The sequence below is a fragment of the Mustela lutreola genome, chromosome 2 (genome assembly GCF_030435805.1).
Source record: "Mustela lutreola isolate mMusLut2 chromosome 2, mMusLut2.pri, whole genome shotgun sequence".
In the NCBI taxonomy this organism is placed as follows: domain Eukaryota; kingdom Metazoa; phylum Chordata; class Mammalia; order Carnivora; family Mustelidae; genus Mustela; species Mustela lutreola.
Genome location: NC_081291.1, coordinates 103,614,784 through 103,642,781, shown reverse-complemented (window position 1 = coordinate 103,642,781; position 27,998 = coordinate 103,614,784). Strand labels below are relative to the sequence as shown.

At 41.1% G+C, this 27,998-nt stretch overlaps 1 protein-coding gene and 1 long non-coding RNA gene across 2 annotated transcripts in view; one reads left to right on the top strand and one right to left on the bottom strand.

Annotated features, from left to right (window-relative positions):
• The window catches only part of HACD2 (3-hydroxyacyl-CoA dehydratase 2), a 117,915-nt gene extending 90,568 nt beyond the window's left edge, over positions 1-27,347 (top strand). The window contains exons 5-7 of the mRNA XM_059162878.1: positions 16,020-16,141; positions 18,358-18,536; positions 24,273-27,347. Coding sequence (XP_059018861.1) covers positions 16,020-16,141; positions 18,358-18,536; positions 24,273-24,355 — 384 coding nt within the window. The 3' untranslated portion in view covers positions 24,356-27,347. The remainder of the gene's footprint in view (positions 1-16,019; positions 16,142-18,357; positions 18,537-24,272) is intronic.
• LOC131824637 (uncharacterized) lies at positions 6-10,606 on the bottom strand. The gene is made up of 4 exons (XR_009350919.1): positions 10,557-10,606; positions 6,916-7,081; positions 4,762-4,962; positions 6-229 (listed from the first exon to the last, which is right to left on the bottom strand). It is a non-coding gene; the product is annotated as an uncharacterized LOC131824637 (long non-coding RNA).
• Positions 27,348-27,998: the final 651 nt, after the last annotated feature.

Below are 27,998 nucleotides of genomic sequence, written 5' to 3'. Positions count from 1 at the left end.
AAAAGATGGATACCTTGGGTGTGAAATAGTCGTTTTCCAAGTAAGAACATGAGGTTTACAGGCGGGAGCTTACATGGTTTCAGCCTTGGTTACATGGCATCAATTCGAATTAAAGAATCACATGGCAAAGCAAAGCTCTGTGTCATGGAACTGTGCTGCTGAGATGTATTGTCAGGGGACAGTCACCAGGAACTGAATTCTGGTGTTCAAAACCGTTCTCATCCATGGTCTGAAAATGAAATGCAGTAAGGTGCTTATATAAGATTGTTTATTCCAAGCCAAATAAGGGAACTTTTGGGTACCAACATTTGTCTTTGAGGTATGTGCTCTTCCCCAGCACTGTCTAGTAGAACTTTCTGCAATGGTAGCAATGTTCCTGTCAGCACCATTCAGTACAGTAGCTACTAGCTATATGTGAACACATTGAACCCTTGAAATAAGGTTATTATGACTGAAAAACTAAATTTTAATTTCGTGTAATGTAATTGGAAATAGCTGCATGTTACTGGAGGTTGCCATATTAGTGTAGCTGTAGATGTTCAGTGTGATGTTATTTTGCCATTCTCTTGATTTCAGTCAATTGGGTTTTCATATATTTGATCTCATATGTGCATGACTGTGTGATCTTTTTACTTTTTAAATTTTTTTTCAATAGCCTCCACACCCAAAGTGTGGCTTGAACTCACAATCCTGAGATTGAGAGTCACACACTCCACTGACCAATCCAGCCAGGTATCCCCAAGTGTGTGATTTTTTAAAAAATAGTTGAAAGAGATTTATACAGTATAATTGGTATGCTGTGTCCTTTAGACCCAGGGATTTTTTTTTTTTTTTAACAAGCTTAAATGTTTACAAAAACCCTACCTGCAGATGTGGGAAACGGTGTGGATGGTATTCTCTGTTGCACAGAGAGCAGTTGATTAGCTGGTGAGGCGGAAGACCATGAGGGCCCAACCTGTCAGAGGCCTGCAACTTGGCCCCCGCAACAATGGATTCATCGTGATAGCATGTCCCAGGCTTGCCCTTTTTGAAAAGCATTTCACAAGCCTTTTCTATCCTTTTTGAGGCAAAAGGTGCCATAGAAGTACAGTCAACATTATTATCCCAATGAGCTCGAAGATTCTCATTGCACACTGTAAAAGTGAGATGATTGACTTGCATCGTGAGCATTGCTAAAATATGTCATCAAAGTCAAGGAAAGTTAAAAATTATTACCTATAAATTGCTTTTAAACAGGTGTATTCCACAGTACAATGAGTGGCATTTCTAAAGCATTGGTTAATATTCATTTGAAAACTTTCAATATGTGGGAGGAGAAACTATCTCTTAAATTACCTTCTCCTCTGCCAAATCGGTCTTTTATATACTGTAGCTTTTTCAGTATAACTTTATTTTTAAGCACGAATATGGAGTATGAGACAGTTTAATTAAAAATATATAAATTGATAAGATGTACAGTCAGCCTTCTGACAACTGGCCTGCATGGTGAATGCAGCGATAACTGGTCTCGTTGGGAATCTCAACAATGTTGGGGCAGCCTGAAGAACTCATCCCCAACTCCCTGCTCCTCTGAAATATAGATAAAATGTATTTTAGTTTCTTCAGGGAAGAGGGTTCAGTAATGTTTTATACTCATCTCTGGAAACCCTCGTCAAGCACCTCTCCTGACAAGCTGTGATGCATCACGAATAAAATAAAGCATATTACTAAGTTGTCTGCATTTTCCAGAAAGAGGACCCCTTTTCAAGTCTGAAGTGAAACCCTGGTGCACTTCGGGAATTTGTAAGATGTGACTTGATGTACATGTGCGGCTGTGTGTGGGTGCATGCCGAGAGTATGCTTTGCATTTTAGAAGTGGGTTTGGGGGAGAACTAATTATCAGACTTGGCGCATTAAAGACTTAACTTTTGTTTTCTTCAGATTGCCACCATAAATGTTTAACAAGAGGAGTTTGGGCATCTTCTCTTTTTTACCTTATTTTGCACTGGCAAAAAATTTACCAGAATAACCAAAAACTTGAAAAGTGTGCATCTCGTCTGCGTTCTGCATTTGGTGCTGGACTGTTAGGTCAGGTTTAAGGAATCTTGTTGAGGTCATTGCCTAAAAATTATGTTGTAAAAGCTAATCAAGCTAACCAAGTTTTTAAGTAATACTGTATAGTTTTTAAAACTCGAGCTTCTCAAAATGTGACCTTTGGGTAGCACTTTGTGACCTGTGCAGAAGCTGTGAGCTGGCAGCAGATGATTATCCCACAGGTGAGTTTGAAGAGAAAGTTCAAGAAGAACCCAGCAGCTGGAGGGTGTACATCTCACAAGAACAGAGGTACTCATTTCAGCTACAGCTAGTGATTGCCAAGTGGGTCCAGTGATAGGCAGTATGAATTTTTAAAGAAAAGGTAGAAATTATTTTTTTATGTGGAATCTACCAGCTTTAAAAACTGGCTCCGAGGGACGCCTGGGTGGCTCAGTTGGTTGGGCAGCTGCCTTCGGCTCAGGTCATGATCCCGGCGTCCTGGGATCGAGTCCCGCATCGGGCTCCTTGCTCGGCGGGGAGCCTGCTTCTCCCTCTGCCTCTGCCTGCCACTCTGTCTGCCTGTGCTTGCTCTCTCCACCTCTCTCTCTCTGATAAATAAATAAAATCTTTTAAAAAAAAAAAAAAAAAAAAAAAACTGGCTCCGATATCTTTAAAGCACCATACAAGCCCGAACAGAACATCTACAATCCAGGGGATGGTATTCATAGTCTTGATTTTTATTTTCTGTCTTATTGAAGATTTCACAATCATTAGACTGTTAGAGAACCCGAAGAACCATGCCGTTTCACAATATCTGTGACCAACCTCGTGTTCTTTTGAATGTCTTTTTAGGTTTCTGACAATGATCGGTCCTCTCCCCCAACCCCAAAGTGTTGAGCAGGCACATGGCACTTGAAAGTTTAGGGACAGACTCTGTGGGGCGAGTATGCCGCAGCCCTCCCCATGGAATCACGGGAACCTACCGCTGTGGTTCTAGACTGGATTAGACATACAGGTTCCACGTTGGGACTGCCTGTGACCCCATTCTGATGAGCCTCCATGCTTGAGTTGGGGTGAAGAAAATAGTTGCATGAAATAACAAACTCCTTGGGGGTGAGAGAATCCAACAGAATTCAGGAAGAATGCTGGGAAAGCCAGCTAGTACCTGGAGGTCCTCAGACATCCGAGAGATGGTAGAAGCATGTTAACCTTCAAGTAGAGAGAGGGATGGCATCTCTTAAGCAGCACCAAACCAAACAATGAAAAGCAAAACAACAACAAACATTGTCTTGGTAATTAAGCCAAAGAGGCGGCCACTAGGGACTCAGAGTCAGCTAGCATGGATAGTAGGAACTTAGTAAATATTTGTTGAATTGAATTTTTCTTATTGTGCAATAATAACAGCTGCTGTTTATTAAGTCACTACTAGCACTCCATTAAGCACTTTATATGCTTTTCTGATCCTACAACGACCATGCAAAGACAGATATTCTCCCCAGTTTCTATATGAGGGAACAGAGGCTCAGAGTGGGAAGTAGCTTATCTCAGGACAGGCAGCTCAGAAGTCTGAAGGTCTCTGATTTCCAGAGCCGTACTGATTAGAGAAGAGCCTGGTTAAGGAAACTACCACCTTCCCATCATGTCTTCTAGGAAACGGGCTGACCACATGGTAGCATTAGAGTTGGGTTCGTGGGGACATGTTAGCTTTCAGATCTGCATGTCTGACCTTGCCGTAAGTACAGCATTGATTGAGAGCATTGTGTGTTGACTGCATGCTTCTACGTCTTATTCATTGCATGTTCAGAAAAGTTGATTTCATGACCAAGAGTTGTTTTGGTAAGCCAAAAATTAATTGACTAGGCCATCATGCACACCAAAAAAGAGTGCTTAGTTGTTGTGTTGTAATGGAAAGAATTTTTTAACCAGTCTCCTTGTAACTGTAGGTTTAAAAAAACCTATGTGGATGCACATTTTTCTCTCCTTTAAATGGGAAAGAATATTAATATTTCTTTATAATGTAACTCACGTTTTCCATAAAAAAGAAATAGTATTTTCTGGTTTGTTTACTCTATACCCTATAAAGGATTTTTAACAGATGCTATGCATGAAGGACACTTTACACATGAATTGTCATGTGAATAAGGCTAATACTGATTCAAACTATTTTTTTAAACCACCACATGTCAATATTTATTACATTTCAATTTTTTTCTTATCAAGGACAAAATTCTTTTAAGTAGATAACTAAATGAGTTCTATTTTTGTTCAAAAACTTAATAAAATTGGGGCGCCTGGGTGGCTCAGTGGGTTAAGCCGCTGCCTTCGGCTCAGGTCATGATCTCAGGGTCCTGGGATCGAGTCCCACATCGGGCTCTCTGCTCAGCGGGGAGCCTGCTTCCTCCTCTCTCTCTGCCTGCCTCTCTGCCTACTTGTGATCTCTGTCTGTCAAATAAAATAAATAAAATCTTTAAAAAAAAAAAAAAAACTTAATAAAATTATGGAAAAGACCAGGATTATTGTCAGAACTGTCCTCTTCTCCAGCCCAAGTTCTCAGCTGACATCATCAATCAGGCAACAGCCCTGTGACCCTTGGCCTGACTCTCTCCTGCCCTCCTCACCCAAGGCTGTTCCAGCCAAGCCAGAGAACACGAAGGCCTGGACTACAGATGGGTTGCCATTCATTCTTAATCACTCAACAAATATTCAGTATCTTCTACACTTTGGCCATTGCATGAAGCACTAGGATACATGAGAGAAGGGAAATCATGGGTCCTGTCCTCACAGTGCTTCTAGCGTAGTCCAGGAGCAGAACTGAGCCGACAGCAGTACCATAGAGTGGGATAGCCAGCTGGTAAGGCAGAGGAGGGTGCTGCTAGGATCACATGGTGACTTAGCTGTTCCAGTATCCTCAGCCCAGTTGTTTCTCTTTATGGGGTAGTCCTGGGGACTCTGGGAATATATACATAGTGCTTAGAACAGTGTGTGGTACTTAGGAAGTGCTCAATAAATATTAGCTATATATTCTGTATAATGTAATCTTATCAAAAAATTTTAGTGACAAAGTTCTGTGCAGCTATTTTGAATTATTTTCCATGTCCTGAGGTTCAAAACAGATATAATTGACTTTTCACAAAAAAAATTTTTATACTTATTAAAATAGTTTTAGTTAGCTGATAAAAATTTACACATAATTACTTTGATCATACTTAAGGAATAATTAGCCCTGCAAATGGGAGTTATCATTATCTTAATCATCATTATTATCCTAATCTAAAGCATTTCTTAGAAATTAGATTTTGGGGTCACCTGGGTGGTTCTGTCAGTTAAGCGCCCAACTCCTGATTTCAGCTCAGGTCATGATCTCAGGGTCATGAGCTCGAGCCTCGAGTCGTGCTCTGTGCTTAGCGAGGGGTCTGCTTGAGATTCTCTCTCTCCCTCTCCCCTGCCCCCTGCACACATGAACACATACTCTTTCTCTCTCAAGTCTTAAAAATTAGATTTTGCCTTTTAATTAAAGCTAACCCCTCTTCAAAGCAAGTTTGTGGACCTGCCCTCAGCGTATTTACTATCTAAGATAATATCAATTGAGAGGCAGCATTAAATCTATTATTCCTTCACAAGTTACCATCTGTCAGTGTGCTCTGATTTATATGCTTTATTGTAATTGTTCTTGTATCTTTTTTGTGGTTATACAGCCTGCCTCTCCAGCAGATTCGGAGGCTTCATATCAGAAACAGTGTATCTAGAAACTAAGTGATAATTGTATTTGCTCCTAATTATGGCCCCAGAAAAGTACAGAAACTCTCAGATTCCCCACTTACTGGCATTTTACTGCACTTGTTCCATTACCTTCTCTTCTATATTTATATACCCATTATCATCCATCCTTTTCTGAACCTTGAAAACAAGCTGTACTTGCTGTTACTCAAGTTCATGTTGCAGACATTCTCCTCCATCACCTGCCATTGAGGTGATGATTTCCTATAACCTCCCGTCAAGAAACCAGCATTTGACACAATACTGCCACCTTGTCTACAGGGCCCATTCAGAGTTCACTAGTTGCCCAAACACTTTTTTTTTTTCTATTCTGGGATGGCAAACATTTACTAAGTATATCTGATCTGTGCTCCAGGTATTGTGCTAAGGATTGTGCTAGGATACTCAGGAAAAGGAAGAAATATGTTGCTGTGTTATTCCTTCTACATACATGTTACATTTAGTTGTCAGGTCTGTTAAGACACATCAGTCTGGGAGAGCTTGATAGTCTTGTTCTGTCTCTAAATCCTTGACAGTTTTAAAGAGTACAGGCCTTAATTTCTGTAGGGTGACCCTCAACCCACATCCATCTAGTGTTCCCCCGTAACCAGTTCAAGTCATGTACGTTACTACAGAAACGGTGCCATGCTCACGCATCACGTGAGATGGCAGTGCCATGACAGCCCATCCTATCCCAGTGATGTTGACCCCGATCACCTGCTCCTGGTGGTGTCTGCCAACTTTCCCCACCTTCAAGTCACTGTCTTCCCCTTCTTGGTTAGTATTTTGTGGGCATGACTCCCACCTGTGTTAGCCACCTCTGTGGTTGTTACTAGATGATGACCCCTGTATTTCTGTTACCTACTTTACATATATTGGGTAGCTTCCTACTATAAGGAGTACCTTTCCTTTTCTCCCATTTATTTATTTATTTATTTATTTATTCATTCATTCATTCATTTCATTTCTATAAGTTTGAACTCATGAGTTCCCATGCAATTCAGTGGATCGTAATCTGTTATTTACTTTGATGTGAAAATCGTCCAATTTGGCCTGGGGGAACCCTTTCCACTTGCTCTTCAGATGTGTCTCCCTCATTCACTGAGCATCCCTCTACTTTCTGACAGAAAAAACTTCCAGACTTACCTTAAACTTCCCCAGTCCCATTCCTGGAATCAGCCATTTTGCCATTTTGCCAAGGAGCTCTGGTTCTTTTTAGTTGGAGAAGGTATTTAGGAACCAAGATCTGGGTGGCTGAGGTGCTTTATGCTACTGGCATGTTAATGCTTCTAGGTCCTCTCAGTCGAGAAAGCTAGGAGATACATGCGCACACACACTTACATATTATACATGCATATATACTCATATACATGTACATCTAAAAGTATTTATATAGCTCTGTGTGGATATGTCTGTATGTATGTTTAATTATGAGTTCATACCGGTTCCTCAAGTTATAGTCCAACACCTTAGTGTTCTTTCTCACATCCTCCTTCCATGTTTGTAAATATCTCTCCAAAAATAAGAAGCCCATTTTTCTTTTTAGCATACTGATTTCATTGCTCAGTGTACTCACTCATTCCATGTAAATGATTTCCCAACCACACTCATCGTCTCTTCTACCCATCACCTCTTATCTCTCCCTCACCTCCCTATCCTTGGTTGTCCAGACTCTGGTTCACCTGTCTGCAGCCCCTCAACCTTCCCTCTTTTGTCCATTTATTTGGCCTCCAGGCCCACTGGTCTTCATGTCCACGTCGCTTCCTATCCCAGCCTCCATGCTGACTCCTCCATTGAGGGGAAAGGAAAGAGACTCTTAAGTGAATTTTAATGCCTATCCAGAGACAAACTTGAAATGATTGGGATGATTGCTTCTCTGGAAAACCAGAGGCTTGTCCCATAAGGTATTCCATTTTTTCTTTTTTCTCATTTTCTTTTTAATCTTTGTTTTAATGAGTTTGTTTTCATTTTGAATTCAAATCGTATTTTCTAGTTTTATTCCTGCAGAGAACAGAAAAGAGAAACAAACTTTTGAGATAGATTTTAGGGGTCTTGGCAATGTTAAACCCAGGAAGTAAAACAGGGCTAAAACAAAATAAGCAGTGAAGAATATTAGCAAAGCAAGGCTCAGGGAAGAAGATTCACACTAACTGTAGGGAATTCATTAGGGTTTGTTTCAAATTCTTATGTTGGTTTCTATCTTAAGTCAGCTGATTCATGACTGAGTTCCTTTCATAGAAATATTCAAGATCTCTCTGGACAGCAGTGATCTAGAATTTTTCACACTTTACTCAGTCCTTTTCAGTGGGCCCATTCCACTCAGTTCCTTCAGTGTCTCCTCTTCAGAGGTAAGCAACATTTTTTGGAAGATTTAGTAGCTTGCTTGATATTAGGAAATTTTCACATTCACCTTATCTGTTCTTGGCTCTGTATATGGGTTCCTTTGAAAAGTTCTCTTCATTTCATAAGAGAGGTGTTCTCCCCACAACAGTAGTGTGTGTGTGGGTGTGTATGTGTGTGTACTCTTCAGAATTTAGGGGCACAGACCTGGGTTCAATTTCTAGAAGTCTCATTTGCCTTCTCTGTAAAATGGAGATTTAATGAGGCAATATATGTAAAAACATGCTTGGTATACATTAGGAGTTCAGTAACTATTGAGTATAATTATTTTTACTGCTATTGTCACCAAAATTATTAAAAACGTATTATTCAGGGGTGCCTGGGTGGCTTAGCCGGTTAAGCATCTGCCTTCAGCTTAGGTCATGATCTTAAGGATATGAGATCGAGCCCCACATTGGTGTCCCTGCTCAGCAGGGAGTCTGCTTGTCCCTCTCCCTCTGCCCCTTACCTCCACTCATGCTGTCTCTCAAAAAAATCGATAAATTCTTTTTTTAAAAAGGATTATTTTTTTAAGCAATTAAAAATGGTTCAAGGACCTGACTAGACATTAATGAAGAGAAGATATACAAATAACCCAATAAGCAGATGAAAAAATGCTCAACACCAATAACCACTGAGGACTATGTTTCAAAGGCACAGTGAGATACCACTTCATACCAGGATAACTGCGATAACTTTCAAAAAAAAAGGAAAGAAAGAAAGAAAATGACCAGTGTTGATAAAGATAGGGAGAATTGGAACTCCTATGCACTGTTGCTGGGAATATAAGACAGTGTAGCCACTGTGGAAAGTTTAGCAATTCCTCAAAAAGTTAAATACAGGATTACCATATGACCCAGCAGTTCCACTCCTAGATACATGCCCAAAAGAACAAAAAACAAGGTACTCTGATGTACACCCATGTTCATAGCAACATTATTCACAGTAGCCAAAAAGTGGAAATAACCCAAATGTCCACCAGCAATTGAATGAATAAGTAAAGTATAATGTACATAGACAATGGAATATTATTCATCTTTTAAAAGGGAAGAAATTCTGTGGGGCCTCTGGATGGCTCAGTCGGTTAAACAACCAACTCTTGATTTTAACTCAATCATGATCTTGGGGTCATGAGATGGAGCCCTGTGTTGGCCTCTGTGCTGGGTGTGGTGCCTGCCCAAGAGTCTCACTCTCCCTCTGCCCCTCCCAACCCTATGCTCACTCACTCTCTCTTTCTCTCCCTCTCTAAAAAAGAATTTTAAGAAAATGGAAAAAATTCTGGTACATACCACAACATGGATGAAACTTGAAGTTATTATGTTAGATAAGCCAGACAAAGGAGGACACATATTGTATGAGTCCCCTTAAATGAGGTACCTAGAATAAGCAAATTCTTAAAGGCAGAAAGTAGACTAGTGGTTACCAGGGACTAGAGGGGGGAAATGGGATTAATACTTATTGGGTATGCTGTTTAGGATGATGAAAAGTGCTTGGAATGGATAGTGGCAATGGTCATACAACCTTGTAAGTGTACTTAATGCCACTGAATTATATAATCTAAAATGGTTAAAGTAGTAAGTTTTATGTTATATGTATTTTACCACAGATGAAAAAAAGAGATTACTGAGGTGTAAGATGGCATAACATGAAAACGGGCTTATGTGTACTTTTTTCATAGTGTCCACTGGTTAGAGATATATTAATCCCCTCCCCTGACACCCACACACAGTCTGTCCAAAGAAAACTGAAGAATGACTTTCGTTGAGATAAATAGGTCACAGGAAGGGAAAGTTGGGAGGGTGGCAGTCAAAATGAACCTAGAACAGGTGTTGGCCTGTGGGCCAAATCTAGCCTGTAATTTGTAATGGTTCTTATGTTTTTAAAGGGTACAAATTATAAAACAACAAAGATGAATACATGACAAAGACTACATGTGACATCAAAGCCTGAGATATTTGTTACTTAGTCTTTTACAGAAAAAGTTTGTCAACACCTGGTTGGGAACTTTGCTGTGGCCTGAATTGTGCTCCCCCCAAAAATTCATGTGCTGAAGCCCTATCCCGTAGTGTTGCCGTATTTGGGGATGGGGCCTGTGGGAAGTACTTAGATTTAGATGAGGTCGTGAGGGTGGGATCCTCATGAGGAGACTGGTGTCCCTACAAGAAGAGAACCCCAGAGAGCTCTCCCCTCTCGTCCCTGCCTGGGAAAACTTGGTGCTCACATTTCTGTTGTTTAAGCCGCCAGTCTCCGCAGTCTCCATTTTATTTCGGCAGCCAGAGCAGACTTAAGACAAACATACTCTTCAGAGATCTGCCAAGAACCAACTCTACTCCTCAGCTCTTAAATTTTACCAAAATCTCCTCTCTTCACAAATGAAGGGGGTATTAAGAAGAGGAAGGAACACTTACCATAAAGCATGATAAGGGTATTTCTTTGAAATAACCAGAGTGGTGAGCAGTGGGTTCCAGAATGCTAAGAAGAATAGGGGTTCTACAATAGTGATTTTTCTCCGTGGCACCATCTGTTTTTCTTTGAGTGTAATAAAAGTGACAGCTTTTCATGTACTGATACTCCCTGAGCCTTTTAAAGTCAAACATATGATGCTATTTGTGTGTAAAGGTTTTTCTCTTGCACCCATTTGTTTCTCCAGCTTGAATTTCTATGTAAACTCCCTTGGCTAAATTACACAAGCCGCCCACACCCAGTGCTGCCTCCCTCGCTGTGGAGCCGGACGGAAATCCGCCTCCTGCAGCCTGGAGGGTCCAGTACTCTGCTCACTGACTGCACTGGGCAGAGGAAGGTTTCCAAACAGGCAGAGCTGCCCCATACCCACTCCATGATGGTGAAATGCACCTTTGAAACAGGGACTGGGGACACTTTTGGCAACCCTTTGTCCCTCTCTTTTCTTTTGTAAACCTTGATAATCCCCTTTTTTATTTCTTTCCTCCCCTCCCCACCACTTTTGCCCCAAATGCCCCCTTTTCTCTTAAAAGGCAATAATATAATTTAAGGTAAACATGGCGGGGGGCGAGGGGCTGGCTGGCTCAGTTGGTAGATTGTGAAACTCTTGATTTCAGGGTCATGACTTTAAGACCCTGTTAGACATAGAGATTAAAGATTTTTAAATAAACATATTCTTTTAAACAACTTTATGGAGGTATAATTTACACACCATCAAATTCACTCTTTTAGGTGTATAATTCAATGCTGTTTAGTAAATTTACCAAGTTGTGTAACCGTCACACACAAAAAACACTGTAATCCAGTTTTAGAGCATTTCTGTCACTTCAGTGTGGTCCTCATGCCTTTTAAAGTTCATTCCCACTCCCAGCCCCTGGCAACCAGTAATCTTTCTCTTTATCTAGAGTTGCCTTCTCTGGACGTTTGACATGAATGAAATCATTTGCAGTTGGCATCTCTCATTTGGCATCTTTCAGTATCACATTTTTGAAGTTCATGTGTGCTGTGGCATGTATCAGTATCTCTTTCCTTTGGTGTGGCCAAATAGTATTGCATTATATGGATTATGTTACTTTTTTTTTGTTTATCCATTTACCCGTTGCAGCACATTTGGTTGGTTTTTACTTTTCGGCTGTTCTGGGTAATGCTGTGTGACCATTTGTCAGCACATCTTTGTGCGGTCATGTTAAACCTTCTAGTCTTGATAATGAAATTCTTTGTTTCTAGTTCCTAATTCAAAAAGTAGCTGGGTTGAACTTTTTTTTAAGATTTTATTTATCCATCTGAGAGAGAGAGAGAAAACTCACACGGAGAGCGGGGAGAGCGGGGAAAGGGCGAAGGGAGAAACCGGCTTCCTGCTGAGCAGGAAGCTGGAGCAGGAAGCCCTGTGTGAGGGTTCAGCTCGGAGGAGGGGCGTGATCGCAGGACCCTGAGATCATGAGCTGAGCCAAACACTTAACTGTCTGAGCCACCTGGGTGCTCCTGGGTTGATTGAGCTTTTTATAATCTAGGCCTTAGCCCCTCCAAGGCTAAACTGGCTAGTTTTCCTTCATCTTTTTTTTTTTTAAAAAAAAGCCTCATTGATCCTTTTTCTCTGAGTCACTGGCCCTTAATAGAAAGGAAGCTCCCCACTTGTTAGAAAAATGGTTCCGACTCCTGCTTTCAAAAAAATAAAAAGGAAAGAAAGAAAAAGCAAATAGAAGGTATCATTCAAGTTAAGGGGCACAGACCCCGCACTTGCCTTGTGTACAAACCTGTTTCAGGCCAAGAGAGCCAGCCAGCAGGAGCCCAGGAGCCCTGAAGACCTTACGGTCAGGAAGTGAAGCGCCAGGGAACTATGGCTGTGGTATACTGTCAGCAGGCAATAACAAAGGGAGGTCTTAAAGTTATTCTCTCTTCTCTCATCTTCTTTGATAAAGGAAAATTATTTTTAAGAAGTACTATTTAAAGGCTCTACCCATTTTTTTTTCCAACCAAAAAAATTTCCACTTATGCAAGGAAGTTCCTTTCAGCCAGAGTTTCGTGCCTTTCCCACGTACAAGTTATAAGCACACCCGTCTCCAAAGAGCAGCAGCTGAAAGCGCTCGGCAGCCACTGGCCAGGGCAGCCTTCTACCCTTCATAGCACTTTCTCCTGAGCAGTCTCACTTCGGCTGTGTCCAGGGTCTGAGAGCACACGGGTTCATGCAGTGGCCTATTTTGTTAGTCATCTGGTTTGTTGCCGGGTTCTTATTTCGGAACACATATTCTACTCCTGTTAAGTCTGCCATTAGTCTTGTGTCCGTATGCCTCTTGCACACAACATTCATTTACATATTTTGAAATATTTACCCTCTTGTCCATAGTAAGCTTGCTAGTTCAGGGGTTCTTATAACCTGTTTCAGTCCCTGGGTGGGATCTAATCCACTTGGAGTGGAATCATTGGGATGAGACTGTTAATGTGGCCAAATACTGGTAGGTTGCTTGGTCGGTCGGTCGGTCATCTGAACAACCACCTGCACGCTGTTGGCACGGATAAAGTTGTAGTTCACCAGAAACTCATCTCTAGGTGTCATAAGCTAGGTCTTCCCCATTCTTTACCAGAATCGTTTTGTTGTTGCTGAATCATATATAATTTGCAGTTAACCTTGTTAAATTTTATCTTCCTGGTTTTTTTATTGTGGTAAAACACAGATAACAAAATTTACCATTGTAGCCATTTTTAAGTGTATGGTTTAAGGGCAGTAAGTACATTCCCATGGTTGTACAATCATCACCACTCTCTGTCTCCAGAGCATTTTTCATCTTCCCAAAGCAAAAGTCTTTACCCATTAAACACTATTCCCTATTTCCTCCCACCCTCCACCCCCTGGCAACCTTCTGCTTCTGCTTCCTGTCTCCCTGAATTTGACTACTCTGGGTAATGTAGGAGTGATATTGTATAGTATTTATCCTTTTGTGACCAGCTTACTTCACTAAGCAGATTGTGTTCAGGGTTCATCCATGTTGTAGCATGTGTCAGAATTCCTTTACTTTTTAAGGCTAATACTCCTTTGCGCATATATATATATATATATATACACACACACACACACACACACACACATTTTGTTTACAGATTCATCTGATGATGTGCATTTGGTCTGTTTCCACCTTTAGGCTGTTGTGAATAACACTCCTGTGAACACAGGTGTACAAATATACATTTGAGTCTCATTGATCTTACTAGCTTCAACTCATTACATTCTGCCCCTGTTTTGTGTCATTGGGTAATTATCTGCAAATCAGATGAGCTTGATCTCCAACTGTTACCCAAGTACCTTGTTTTTGTCGTTGTTGTTGTTGTTGTTGTTTAAGGAGGCTCCACACCCAGTTTGGAACCCAGTGTGGGGCTTGAACTCATGACCCTGAGATTAAGACCTGAGCTGAAATCAAGAGTTGGACACTTAACTGACTGAGCTATCCAGCCGCCTCTTTCCAAGTCCCTTCTTAATAACAGTGTTTTATTTCCTATTGATCTGAAGATACCATTTATAAAATGGCCATTTCCCCCATTCTGTCTTTTTAAAATTGTAACTTGGTCTTCACAGCTGGGCTCTGGAAGCAGCTGCTTTCACAAATTCAGCCTGAGTCTGAGCTTTTATAGTTCTTTTGGTTCAAGTCTAACTTGGGTGTCAGGGGAAATGAGTCCGATTAGGCTGGATCAAAGTGCGAGGTTTGAGGGGGGTTTGTTACTTGTCCTTCTGCAGGCCGCTTAAGACTACACAGAAACTAATATCGGGTATCAAAAGCAGGAACTTAGTCTTGGGGTGCGAATTGAATTTGTTTGTTCCACAAACATTTATTGAGCTCCTACTTGTAAAAAACACAAAGTGCTTTTGGGAATCAGAAGATGAATAAAACACACTCCCTGCTTTCAAGGTGATTAGAATGCAAAATATTGGAAGAACTTTCTATTGCAACCCAGAGATCTGTAAGCAAGGCTTCATCCCATAACTGTAAAACACACCTCCTTAAGATAAAGAGGATTATAAAATACATCAAAAAGCAAAATGTGCTCTGAAATTATGTTTTGATATAGATGGATTTTAAGCAAGGATTTGGGGACAGACTGAAAAATGAAACATAAAAGCTTCAGAGGTGTTTAGGTTTTACTTTGGCTAATATGAGAGCACCAGGAAAGCAAAAAGTACTCTTGCTCTTGACAATGTAAAATTCTTATTATTTTTAGGGATTAGTAACTATGCATTTATGAAATTCTTTGTCAGAGCAATTTAGTTAATAGGTATGTAAATGACTAGTTATTTTATTGTGTAGGTGGATCGCTCCATGTACACTTTCTGAGGAAGAATGTAAGTGTTAAAAACTATTCACGTTGCAAATGCAAAGAAGAAAAGTTAAAGTTAGAATGCTGTATCTTTGTTGTATTAGGCATTAGGAATGAGACAGATCCATCTTGTCAATCTGTTCGGTTCACTCAGTAGAATTTCTCAGTCACATCCGGCTCTCTAACTGCCTGTTTCAGATACAAGAAAACATGAGTGAATTGGTTGCAAGGTAGTTTCTTGTTACTGGTCTTCAAGCCTGGACCCAGGATCATTATAAACCTGGTTGGGGGGCTGGTGGAGGCACTGAAAGCATATGCCAGGGCAGCCGAGGTACATTTCCATGTGAGATTTGCAGTCCAAGGCATCTAATGAGAATGGCCCCAAAAAACCACCGGGGGCGGAGGGGTGCTGTTTTAAAGTTCATTGCATTTTCAACATTAAAGTGATTCAGAGGAATTTGGAAAGTCCAGAGCCCTTCTGGCTTTAGCCACCTCTGGTGATCAGCATGGAAGATTCTATAATTTTTAGACTGCCTTTCAGGTGGTCTCTGGCTCTTTGCTCACTTGGAATTCGTCCTGCCTAGTGAATGAGCCTTGTCTTCAGTTGCGTTTCAATCACTACATTCCCCTTCTTTGAAATTTCCTTAGATTCTTAGTTGTCATGCAAATCAAATTAAAATTCTTCTTAATAGACTTCCAGCTTCCTACCAATTTGCCCTTCTACCTTCTTTAACTAGTCTTGGCTCCCACTAACATCAGTCCACATTCTCCACAGGAGGCCCAGAGACAAAACTCACACTCATCTGTGTTTTTTTCCTGTGGCCCATAGCTCATGGAATTCCTGTTTCTTCCTCTCTGACTCATGAGTAAGCTGAGTTCTTCTCACTTGCCCCTAATCACGTGGCTCTACACGATTGCTGTCATAGGCACGTGTTCCTGGCAAGCTCCCCCTGGCCTGTGGCCACAGGTGATCAGACCAGGGCTGTGTCCACTTGCTCAACTGCTCGGCTCTGCAAGGGAGCAGGGGGCTGGCGCTGCACTGGGAGTGCTTCTTTCTTAAAATGTTTTATGTGTTTGCTTTTGCTTTTGTTTTCCTTCTCCTTCAGGTGCAGAGTGAAGACAGTGTCCTTCTGTATGTTATTGCCTGGACAATGACAGAAATTATCCGTTACTCCTTTTATACTTTCAGTCTATTAAACCATCTGCCTTACCTCATCAAATGGGCCAGGTAAAGTACATGGGATGAAGAATAACTTTTGAAATGACCCATCACTGTATTTGTCCTTTATTGCTAAATATTGCCCTCCAAGCTCCTAAAAATAAAGTTGTATGATGTCAAATACATACATACATACATACATATATATATATATATATATATACTTTTTTTTTTTTTTTTTAATTGTATGAGACAAGAGTTGGGATTGGTGATATGAGACTGGTCTGTGAATTTCATCAGGATAAGGGATGCTACTTAACTTTGATTAATAGAAACACTGTTTTAAGTTTGATATCCTTGTTATTTTTATTGGATCAATTATTTTCATTTAAATTATTCAGTAGAGATTTGATATAACATTCCTTTTTTGTTCATAGCAAATTTTATTGAGGAGCTCCTGCCATTGTGTTTTTTGGACCAAGTCCAATTCTCCTAATCTCAGTTTTGCCAACAAGCTATGACTCTTAATTTTTAATTAATAACCAATGTTACATGCACTTTTATCTTGTTAGCAATTTTATTTGGCTTTGATAATTTTTACCAGTAATACTCGTTATTAATTGGGAAAAAGACTGACAGTTCATCTCTTTATCTGAGCTAATTCATGAAATAGTTGTGAGCAGTTTTCTGAGTTGGTGTGGACTATAGGGATAGTGACAAAGCAAAAGGATCAGAATTGTCCTTAGGCCCCAAATGTCTCATTTCCTAGAAGGAAAATGGTGGTTCCTAGACAACTTAGGAGTTTGATGATTTAGTTAGAAACATAAACCAATTGCTTCCAACATTTCAAGTGTGTAAACTCCTTTTTTTTTCTTTTCCTAGTGCATAGTTTTATTAGGAAAAGGAAGAATGGGAAGAGATGGCAGTTAGTAACTCACCAACCTGGGCAGGCATTGTGGGAGCTGTCTGCTCTGTTACAGGGAGAGTTTGCTGGCCAATCCCTGATCTTAACAGTGGAGAATGATTCTTTTTCCATGGTTGTCCACAGCCTATGGAAGACCCTTCCTCTTTAGCATAGTTGAAGTTGGCAGCGGGGAACACAGCAAACATGGTTTCCGCTTTTTGTCACTGATTTCTCAGCGCAACTTCTATGCCTAGAAATTTGCTCACTGTCAGCCACAAATAGCCAGAGCCCCTTTAAAATTTGAGCTGATGGTTTCTTCAGCAGTACTTACACCCCAGAATGATAGTTAGTTCCATAGGATGAACTCTTCTCTGCATTCTTTTTAAAACATAGAGAACTCCTTTTTGAAGTGAAAAAAAAAAATGATTTGGATTCTTCTATGTGATAGTTATTGTAAGGGTTTTTATTATTGAAAAATTACATAATGACCAAAACCTATTGTGAATTTTTTTTTTAAAGATTTTATTTATTTATTTGATAGAGAGAAATCACAAGTAGACGGAGAGGCAGACAGAGAGAGATAGGGGAAGCAGGCTCCCTGCTGAGCAGAGAGCCCGATGTGGGACTCGACCCCAGGACCCTGAGATCATGACCCGAGCCGAAGGCAGCGGCTTAACCCACTGAGCCACCCAGGTGCCCCCTATTGTGAATTTTTTAAGGTTTTTAAAATTGGCATGTATTTCCTTTTTTACAATGATATGTATAGACATTTGACTAATGGTAGCTGTAGAAGCACACTCGCTGTGCTCTCCTTCTCAGTCCACAGACCAGACGTGGTGTGCTTTGTAGGGGTTCGTGGACACATGCTTTAACACCTCCCCCACCAACTCCCTGCAAACCCCCCACCCCCACTCCCACCCCTGCCACAGGGCAGGGCCCTTCTATAAACCATGACTCGGTGCCCCTCCTTTACCAATGAATGGCATCTTCTTTATTATCTTAGGGAGTTGTATTGGATGTTGTTTATTTAGTTGGACCAAATTTTGAGGCTGACCAAAGACATTTATTTTATTTTAGAACATTCAGAGACATACCTGCTATAGGCCCTTTTCAAAAACTGGCTTATAAAACCTGAATTTAAACCATGGGTAAACAGGGGCATCTGGCTGGCTCAGTCGGTAGAGCATAGGTCATGAGTTCAAGCCCCATGTTGGACATGGAACATGCTTTAAAAAGAAAGAAAGAAACAAACAGTGGTTAAACAGTAAAATGTAGCAACAGTAGCTTCCTGAAAGACCAGTACTGATCAGAGAGGTGTGAATGCATCTTTCTACTAATGCTGGCTTCGAGCCTCAGTCATGAATATTTTGTTTTGTTTTAGGTACACACTTTTCATTGTGCTGTACCCAATGGGAGTGTCGGGAGAACTGCTCACAATATATGCCGCTTTGCCCTTTGTCCGACAGGCTGGCCTGTACTCCATCAGTCTACCTAACAAATATAATTTTTCCTTTGACTATTATGCATTCCTAATTCTGATAATGATCTCCTACATTCCAAGTAAGTAAACAGTTATACATATATTTATTTATGTTTTTTAAAATTGGCGCTACAGTAATTAGAGCCTAATGTCTTTGAATGTTTTTATACCATATCCAAGTGTATATAAATCTAATTTATTAGGAACGCTTTGGTTTTTATTGAATACTGTCAGAGGGAATTTTCTCTAGTAGTAATTGAATAAAGATGAACCCTTCTCAGTACAGCAATGCAGCCCTTCTGCATGTGTGGGTTTGAAAACTGAACACCAGGAAAGGTGAACTATCTACTGGGGGAATGTACTGAGTGACAAACAAAAAAGGCCTTGACTTTTTCTGTCTCTGGAGAACTACTTCTTAGGGTATTTGGAAAACATTGTAAAGAGATTTTTGCATTTTCATTATATCATAATAGATACTTCATTTTTAAGTAATCAGCAGCTAATTAGGAAGAAAGAATAAAAACAGGGTTTTTTTTTTTCTATATTTCTTATTTTCTTGTTTGGAAGTAAGCACTAACATCATCTGACCAGGACATATGTTTTCTTCAGAACAGTTTCCAGTTATTTTAATAGTACTGCTAAAAGTTTAAATATGGATAATCAAAAGTGCCTATCAGTATACTCGGTACCAAGGAGAAATGGCCGTGTCTGAGGCTTCTGTGAAGTGAGTCCTATTTGCTGAGGAAGAGCTGTTTAGTCCTTTTCTCGAATTCAGATATTAACTTAAAATCCTAGGATTGATTTTCATGTAAACAAAGGATTTTGTTTTACCCAAGGACGTATGAAGTTAGGGTTTCTTCTCATTTAGCTATTTCTGTAGCCATTGTGACTATGATTCTTATTTTAGTCTCTAAGATGCTATATTCTTCCATAAACCTCAGGTTAAATTCAGACAGGAAGGTTGGATTTTTCTTCAGCCCACAGCATGAGCTGAATGAATCATCCTAACAATCGTAAGCAACATGTTTGTATCCCTCTGTGGAAAATTGCATTTCATGCATTGTGAGAAAAAAACTACATCCAGATTTCATGTGAGCATTTATCTTGGAGAAATTCTTGGACAGCAGTTCTGCTTAATGGTTCATTTTCCACTCTTTATTAATTATCAAGTTCTCCTCTTTGGTGTTGGAACCATGGTGGCCAAAGTCATTTTCTCTTCAAATTGAAGAAGGTAGTTGATTTTCACAGAAAACATAAATAGGGAAGAGTCTAAAAATTTTATAAAGATTAGCTTCCAGTTGTTCATCTTTTTAGTTTTGTTCCCTTAGAGTTTCACTTTCTAGTCTCTAGAGCAACAGTTCCTACTTGGAGTTTTGCCAAACCCAGAGTGACACGTATTATCCCAGTGGGCACCACAGGATTTATTAAAAGTCAGCATAAGGGGGTGCCTGGGTGGCTCAGTCGGTTAAGTATCTTGACTTCACCTCAAGGTCATGATCCCTGGCTCCTGGGATCGAATCCCACGGTGGGCTTCACACTCAGCGGGAAGCCTGTTTCTCTCTCTCCCCCTGCCCCCTCAAATAAAATCTTCTATAAAATAAAATAAAATCAGCATAAGATTTGAATGAATAAGAGATGCCAGATTGAGTAACTGGAAAAGGAGCAGGGAGGGTGTGATGAAATCAAACAAGAGCAGGATGCTGCCACGTTGACAGAAATCTGGGGCCCCTACCTCAGAGTTGCTCTAAGATCTTGGTGTGCCAAAGGAGGGTCCTGGAGCAGCTCTCTCAGTCTCTCTGTACTTCCTAGGTTTTTTGTTCTCTGGTGGCTCGCCAGTGCCCAGGCTGTTGTTGCCTCTTCCTTCCTGACCCCTTGATCTAGTTAAGGGGCCTGGTCAAGCACAACAGCCCTCCCTAGTGACAGGATTCCTGAAGAAAAATAAATCCCATTGTCTGGGATTTTCCTTCTGGGCATTCAGATGGAGGAAGGAAAGAAAACTCAGAGTAGGCGGGGCTCTCAACCAAAGTTGGCTTTCTTTACCTTGGTTCCTTCCCGTTCTTTGGTTCCCAGACTCCTTTTGGTAAGAACTTGGCTTAGTTAAAGTCTATATTATTTCTTTCTTAAGGTAGTTTAACTCCTGAGTCCAAGAAAAAAGGTTGATTTCAAGTAAAGATGAACAGATTTTCTCCCAATCCCTGACCCGCACCCAGGCTCAGGATGACCGCTGGGACCATATCTTCTGCTACAAATCGTTTGTGTCTGCTGGCACTCATTATGCCTTCGGCCTGAGCCAGTTGCCCTGCCTGTTTTTATTTGCTTTGGTTGTTCATATTGAGACCAATTTATACAGTTCATTACAGCCAGCAGCACATTTCCAGCTTTCCAAAACTTTGTATTTGTAAGAAGAAAATGCAGAGTTAAGAAGGGTTGCTTTTGACATCCAGCTTTCTTTACCATATTTGCTTTTCTTTTTACAACTTAAGTTTCTTTTAGTCTTCTGTAATGTGAAGTTGGTGATATACTTGTATTATACGAAGTAACACCCTTTCTTTACAGTCCTGACCAGTTGTTGCACTGTTGCACATGTGGCCCAGACTGTGGCCCATGAGCCATGGCCCCGGGAGTTCTCTCATATCAGGGTGCTTTGGGATCCCTGCAAGGCGCTCCTTTCCCACTTTGCTGCAGCTGCAGTGTGTACAGTACCTATAGGACTCGGTAGACCTCTAAGTCCTGTCTACATTTCCTGCCCCCCCCCAAACTGGTAAAGGTTGGCTTTTACCACCCAACAGGAGTGGGAATTTTAAAAATAAGTAAATAAAAGCTGAGAAATGAGAAACAGTGGTGGAGGGTGAGGACACTGGGAAGCTGGGCGCTGTCCAGGTTGTCAGTAACCATAACCACACCTCAGATTTTTAGAGAGACCAAGAAAAAACTTGCCCAAGGCAGAGCATTTCCATTTGCTCTCAGCCTCCAAGTTTTCCTCTCCCTAGAGGAAACCCTTTCCCCACCGCAACACTTGCATGCACAGTGACCATCTCTATTCCATGTGTCCTGGACTAGGAAAGCAGAAGGTAGAATTCAGAATAGCCTGTTGTCAGGTTGAGATTGTCTTGGGGGTTTTCTTCATTATCATCTATGGTTAAAAAGAATAGCCGTGCATTTGGAATTGTTTCAGCCATTACAGTTGAGTCCAGTCTAAATATGTGGATAATTTGGGGCACCTGAGTGGCTCAGTCGTTAAACAACTGCCTTCAGCTCAGGTCAAGATCCCAGGGTTCTGGGATAGAGCCCTGTGTCGGGACTTCCTGCTCTGTAGGAAACCTACCTCTCCCGCTCCCACTCCCCCTGCTTGTGTTTCCTCCCTCGCTGTCTCTGTTAAATAAATAAATAAAATCTTTAAAAAAAAAAAAAAAGTGGGTAATTCAGATGGAGATAGTGTCACCCAAGTTCTGGTCACCAAGAAGTCATTAGTAGAACTGTAGAGAGAGAACCTCTGGCCCAACTGCCCCCATTCTCGTGGCCTCCCAAACACACATTCCTTTGCTTGGGCACTGAGAAACCTCTGAAACTGTAAAGAATTGAAAGGGCCAGGACACCTGGGTGGCTCAGTGGGTTAAAGCCTCTGCCTTCGGCTCAGGTCATGATCTCAGGGTCCTGGAATCGAGCCCTGCATCGGGCTCTCTGCTCAGCGGGGAGCCTGCTTCCCCTCCTCTCTCTCTGTCTGCCTCTCTGCCTACTTGTGATCTCTCTCTGTCAAATAAATAAAAATAAAATCTTGGGGGGGGGGGGGGAAGAATTGAAAGGGCCATATCTGCCCTCCATTTCTGACCTCTGACTAACCAGCAGGCCCATGCCTATGGGGATGAGGATACTCCACCATCTTGCTTTAACTGCCCAAAGGTCTGGTGAATGTTTTCTAGGTCATCCTTCCTCAGACCCTCTGAACTAGCAGGCAAACTTTAGCCACCCTTGCAACCGGTGGAAAAGTCCTTAGTGTATTTGGCCACAAATTTTCCCTTTAGTAAAGAATATCTACAGAAATATGACTGGCCCCATATTTTTAAATGATTGCAATTAGCATTCCTTATGGTTTAATTATATCTTTACTTCCAGTTTTTAGATTATAGAGCTTGTCAAATTTTCTGGCTTTCGTACCAGAACAGTTCTCTCCCCTGTTGAATTATATGCACAAGCTGGGTCTTTTCTCTGAATAACTTCCTGCCTACAGATAGCGAGTGGAGTGGATGGATGGCAGCCCTGTTCAGCGTCAGAGCCTCCCCTGCAGTTTATCAGATCTGTGTGTGCACGCCTACTGATGTCTTGGAGGACTTGGGGAAGATCATTGGAAATTTGGCCAACTTGGAACCCATTGAAAAAGGAAGAAACTGTTGGGGTGTCTGGGGGGCTCAGTCAGTTAGGCATCCAACTTCTGATTTCAGCTTAGTTCTTGATCTCAGGGTCATGGGTTTGGGTTTTTTTTTAAAAAAAAAAAAAAAAAAAAAAAGGAAGAAACTGTCAGGGGAATAGTAGAAATTACCTCCCCAGAAATACAGGTTACTTTCTACAAAATGGATATTGGAGCTGTGGAGAAGAGAAGGCAGAATAGTACACATTTAAGACCATCTCACTGGGGTTTTTTCCATGGGTGTTGAACCGCCAGTTCGAGTAACCTTGTGAAGGCCAGGTAGCTTCAGCTGGCATTTCCCAGCAGGAATCCTGTAGGCATTTGGGGTAGGACAGTTCTTAGTTGTGGGAGACTGTCACCCTCCGCAGATTTTGGCATTCCTGCTTCCTGTGCTAAATGCCAGTAACCTCCCTCCTCCAAATCTCCCCTCTCCCTAGCTTCCAAATCCTCCTAGGGAGGTGGTACCACCCCGTTTCTTTGGGAACCAGTACTTTTTAAAGTAACTTATGAAATGACCAAGAACAGGGGCATCTGGATGGCTCAGTCAGTTAAGCGTCTGCCTCTTGGTTTTCGGCTCAGGTCCTGAGCTCGGGGTCAAGAAATGGAGTGACACTCAGGACCCATGCTGAAAGTAGAGCCTGCTTCACTTTCTTTCTCCCTCTCTGTTCCCCTTCTCCCCACTTGCTTGTGCCCACACTTGCTTTTTCTCTCTCTAAGATAAATAAAATCTTTAAGGATGGAAAAAAAGAAATGTTCAAGAACAGGACCTCTAGTGCCTAAGATATTAGCTTACTTTTCATAAGGACTTTCTCCATCCAAACTTGGCTTCTTCATGTTCAGTTAACATGTTATGGCCCTCTAACCCCTCCTCAGTCTTCCCACTCAAAGAGCAACCTTTCTCGGGAGTGCTTTCGGGAGAATCCCCTCAGGTGACAGAAGGGACTGGGGTTCTTAGGAGTGTCAAGAACCCAGAGCCTGGTCCTGATTGTCAGGAATTTGCTGGGAAACCTCAGGCAAGTTACCTTTCCTCTCTGGGGTTTAAATTCCTCCTCTGTAAACAGGAATAGTAAATCTGTCACTAGAATTCACCTACTGGTAAAATCAGAATAAATGTGAAGATACTGTGAGAGAGGGTGGAGTGTTATTTGACAACTCTGTGGCATCTCATTGGATAATGAGAGTGATGGTACTGTGGGTCAGTCCAGTCAGGACCACCCTTCCCCTTCAGCTAAAGCAGCGAAAGGTAAGTCCCTGTGCATTTTTCCTCCCCTTACCCAAGCCCACCGAATTCCCTTCTTTGGTTGCTGGATGAGAAAGTAGAGTCAAAGAAGACCCCAAGTCCATGTGCTTTAAACAGAGCACACAGTTTCAAGTGACCTGTCTCCTTAAACAGTTCTTTCTTTTCTTTCAGTTTTTCCCCAGTTATACTTCCACATGATACATCAGAGAAGAAAGGTCCTTTCTCATACTGAAGAACACAAGAAATTTGACTAGCTCCTGCTTCCTGCGTACCCCCCAAAAACAAACTTTTCAATGACAAAAAATGCTGCAGACTTTTTGAGTTCCCAATACGTTTCATAGAAAATAAGTAAGAACTATTTTTAAAAATACTAAAAAAATAAAACCCAAAATCCAGTGTCACACAGGCCTGGGATTTTATTTAAAACAACAGCGACAGCAACAACAACCACAACAACTCTCACGTAAAACATCCTGACCAGTCCATTCCAGCATGCTCTTTGAACCAGACATTCCCAGTATTTCTGAAGGCGCTGGAAGGGGATCTGGCCATTTTAGAGCTGCCTGTTTCCTCCATGTATGTGATTAGTAAAGATCTGTAACACTAACTCCCTGAGAGTTACAGTCGGAGTAAGGAAGTTGTACCCACCAAATGCCCACCTCACAGTAAAGTTCCGTTCCTGTCTGCAGTGTGTTTCGTATTCCCTTTCCAAAGTGCTTGACTGCATGCTGGAAACCGTATTTTTGAAGCGGCAAACTTTGTTCTCTGGAATGTTATGAAGTTCTGGCTGGGACCTATCCCCTCCTGCCTAGTGAATGAATTATACCACGTATATGTCTGTGAAGCTTTGGGGTAGTACCTGTAAACGGAAAACAACTAGAACACTTTTGTGTGTTTTCAGTTGAGTCATTACTGCCTGCCACTGAGGAACGTGCTTGAATTTATTAAGTATGCGTACTTCGTAGAGAACCTATCTTATATCTAGGGCTCAGTCTCGATCATATTTTAACCCAGTGACAGTTCTCAGAAAGGGAAGGCTCACTTGCTGGTAAATGACAAGTACCTTTTACTGTGTCCTTCTCAGAATGCCTCTGAGTAATGTATTTACCCAAAGCTCTTCTTCCTTAGGGACCCGAAGCCAGGCAAGTCACATAAGGGGTAGAGTGTCTGTAATTGAAAGCACATGGAAGGTGTTACTTTAGAAATACAGACCTGAAGAACATTTAGGAATAGGTTTCTACACCCTTATTACTTTATTTTTAGATTGCATTCAACTCTTCTGTTACGATACTTTGCCTAATTATGGTCCTGTGTAATTCCCACCAAACTGTAAGTCCGGAGCGGTGAAGTGTTCCAGTCAGGCAGACATGAGCTAAAAGCAGTATCATCTCCATGTGTAGGAGCTAAGAAATACTTGAGTCATGTGGACCTCGTCTAATTACTGTCATGTTTTCATACCATTGCATTTGCTCAATTGCTCAACTGTGCATTTAAGGCTCTTCAAGAGAGAGCTGATGAAAATGTAAAGCCCAAGTTCAGATGTGCATTAAATTTTAAACACAGAATGTTCTTTGTGGATTCTTTTCTCCCTTTTTCATAAGCCGTTGATCTTCAAATTTTTAAAAACCTAGCTTACTAGCTTACTGAGTAGTTATTTAAAATATAATTGCTAATATCTGAAGAGTGTCATAATGGAAAACTCATTTTTTCAATGTTATTTTCAAGCCTGATAATTAAAAGGAAGATGAGAAGAAAGTATGGAGCCTAAAATTTAATGCAGGCAGATGTGTAATAAAATTATTTCTGAATTGAACATTAAAATTCTGCTTCTTTAAGTCAGCACTCTTAACTTGGGCATGGGGAGATTAGGATCTGTTCATGTACTGCATAAACTAAATATAGAGAAAAGATTATTTTTCATGTTTTTTTCTTTTTCTCTTTCCAGAATGTATTTCTACTGTAAAATAGAAACAATTTGAGTTATATTAATCTTATTGCTTAGTTTGGGTAAGATTTTTCTCAGTCATTTCTGGAATAGTTATAGAAGATGGGATGACAAATGTAGCTTTTCCGGGATCATTGGATTGGGGGTTGTATTTGGGCCTCTGTGCTATAAATTGTCACTATTTATGAAGAACAGTGTCGCAGACAGTGGTGTTGCATCAAATTGAACTTGGGCAGCGAGAGCACAGCAAGCAACTCCCTCCTCATGAAGGGTCTCCACCCCTCTGTGTATTTTTGTCCGGCGACATTTAAAATGCTCATGGCAGATAAGTAAGGCATGCACACGGCCGTGTCCTTCATCCACCTCTCTCAGTAACTGGCCGCTTTATCCCTGCCCTGAATTGATTTCTCCTTTGACGTGGTGGTGTTCTTTTACGAACGGAGAACATCTAACCCCACCAACTGTCACATCTTATAAAGTGTGAATGGGGAAGGCGTGTCTGGTGGGTGTTTTGTCAGACTTGCTGTTTTCATTTCAAGACACGGTCAAAGACGTCCTTGGCCCCACCACCCACCTTGGTGGGTGTTTCAGATCCCCCCACTTCGGGGACTGCCTTCCAGCAGAGAATTCTTTGAGTTACACAGTCGTGCTTTGTAGACACAAGCCACCAATCTGCATCTCGCTGCGTTCTGTTTGCTCAGGTTGGGATCACTCATTTAACACGTACTCACCATTATCAGAGGCACTGTGGAGAGTTGGTCATGGAGTAAAGCACTGTCCTTCCAGATAAAGTCCGTTCCTTTGGAGCGAACTATCCACAGGAAGGGTTTAGAAGAGGTAGAGATAAAGAGGCCTATGAAGATGGTGCCCTTGTTTCTACTGGTTTGTTTGGATTATTTGTTTATAACAAATGATTGGCACTGATGTGGTACAACCTGCAAATTATTTTCAGTTCTGAGTTTCTAGATAAAACATCAAAACCAGTACATACTGCTCCTTTGAAATTTGGGTAAGAAATTATACAACCATATATATAGTCCATTTTTGTATTTTTTCTATGTTGTGAAAACCAAAATTGTAATTTTATAAGTCTTTGATTCACTAAAATTATATAATTTAAATGTATTTTTTGTATATTTAGAAATAAGGAGTTCAAAGACTATGCCTAACTTTCTATGCATGCATTTGGAAGCTGTTTTTACCTGATAATGTTAAAGTAGTAATAAGTTGTATTCATAAAATACTGATCTGTGTTGCATTTCAAAATAAACTGTGTGCTCTGCCTGGATTTGAAATACTAACCAGTAAGCAGGTCTAGTGATTTTTCACATTAAGTTGGCCTGAATGTGGTATTGGAATATGGGAGAGTTTCAGTTTTGTCATGGATTCCAGTTCTTTCTTTGATAGGTTAAAATTTATCTCTGCTATTTATAATGTACTTACACAGGAGACATAGACAGAATATATTAAGAGGTTTCCAAAAAGTCATTCTTCCTGCCAGTCAGTCTTCAAGCTTACCAAGCCCCTCTCAGCCTGGCCACAGAGGGGACAAGTGGGATTACTCATGGAAGGCACGAGAAAGTCTAAGAAAATCAGTAAACGATTGAGGTCCTTCTCAACAATGTTTTGGGTTGTTGTTTTTTTACAATTTCTTTTAATCTAACTTTTCTAATATAAGTTAAGAAGGAAAATACCATTGCTTGGCAATGTTCATCTCATATTGAAACAAGATGTAGTCAAATACCTCCTGAAAATACCTCCAAATATAAAGCAATTCTAGGAACTGCTTTACTCGCTCTCAAGTTCACAGTAGGCAGTGGTGGAAGGGAGACGGACAGGATACAGCCCACCCAGCCACTTCCGTCCTACGAGTTCTAGACCCCAGATCTCTTCACTTCAAAATGAAAGCACCGATGGGTCCGTGGTGTGGGCATTGTCTAGCGGGTGATCCC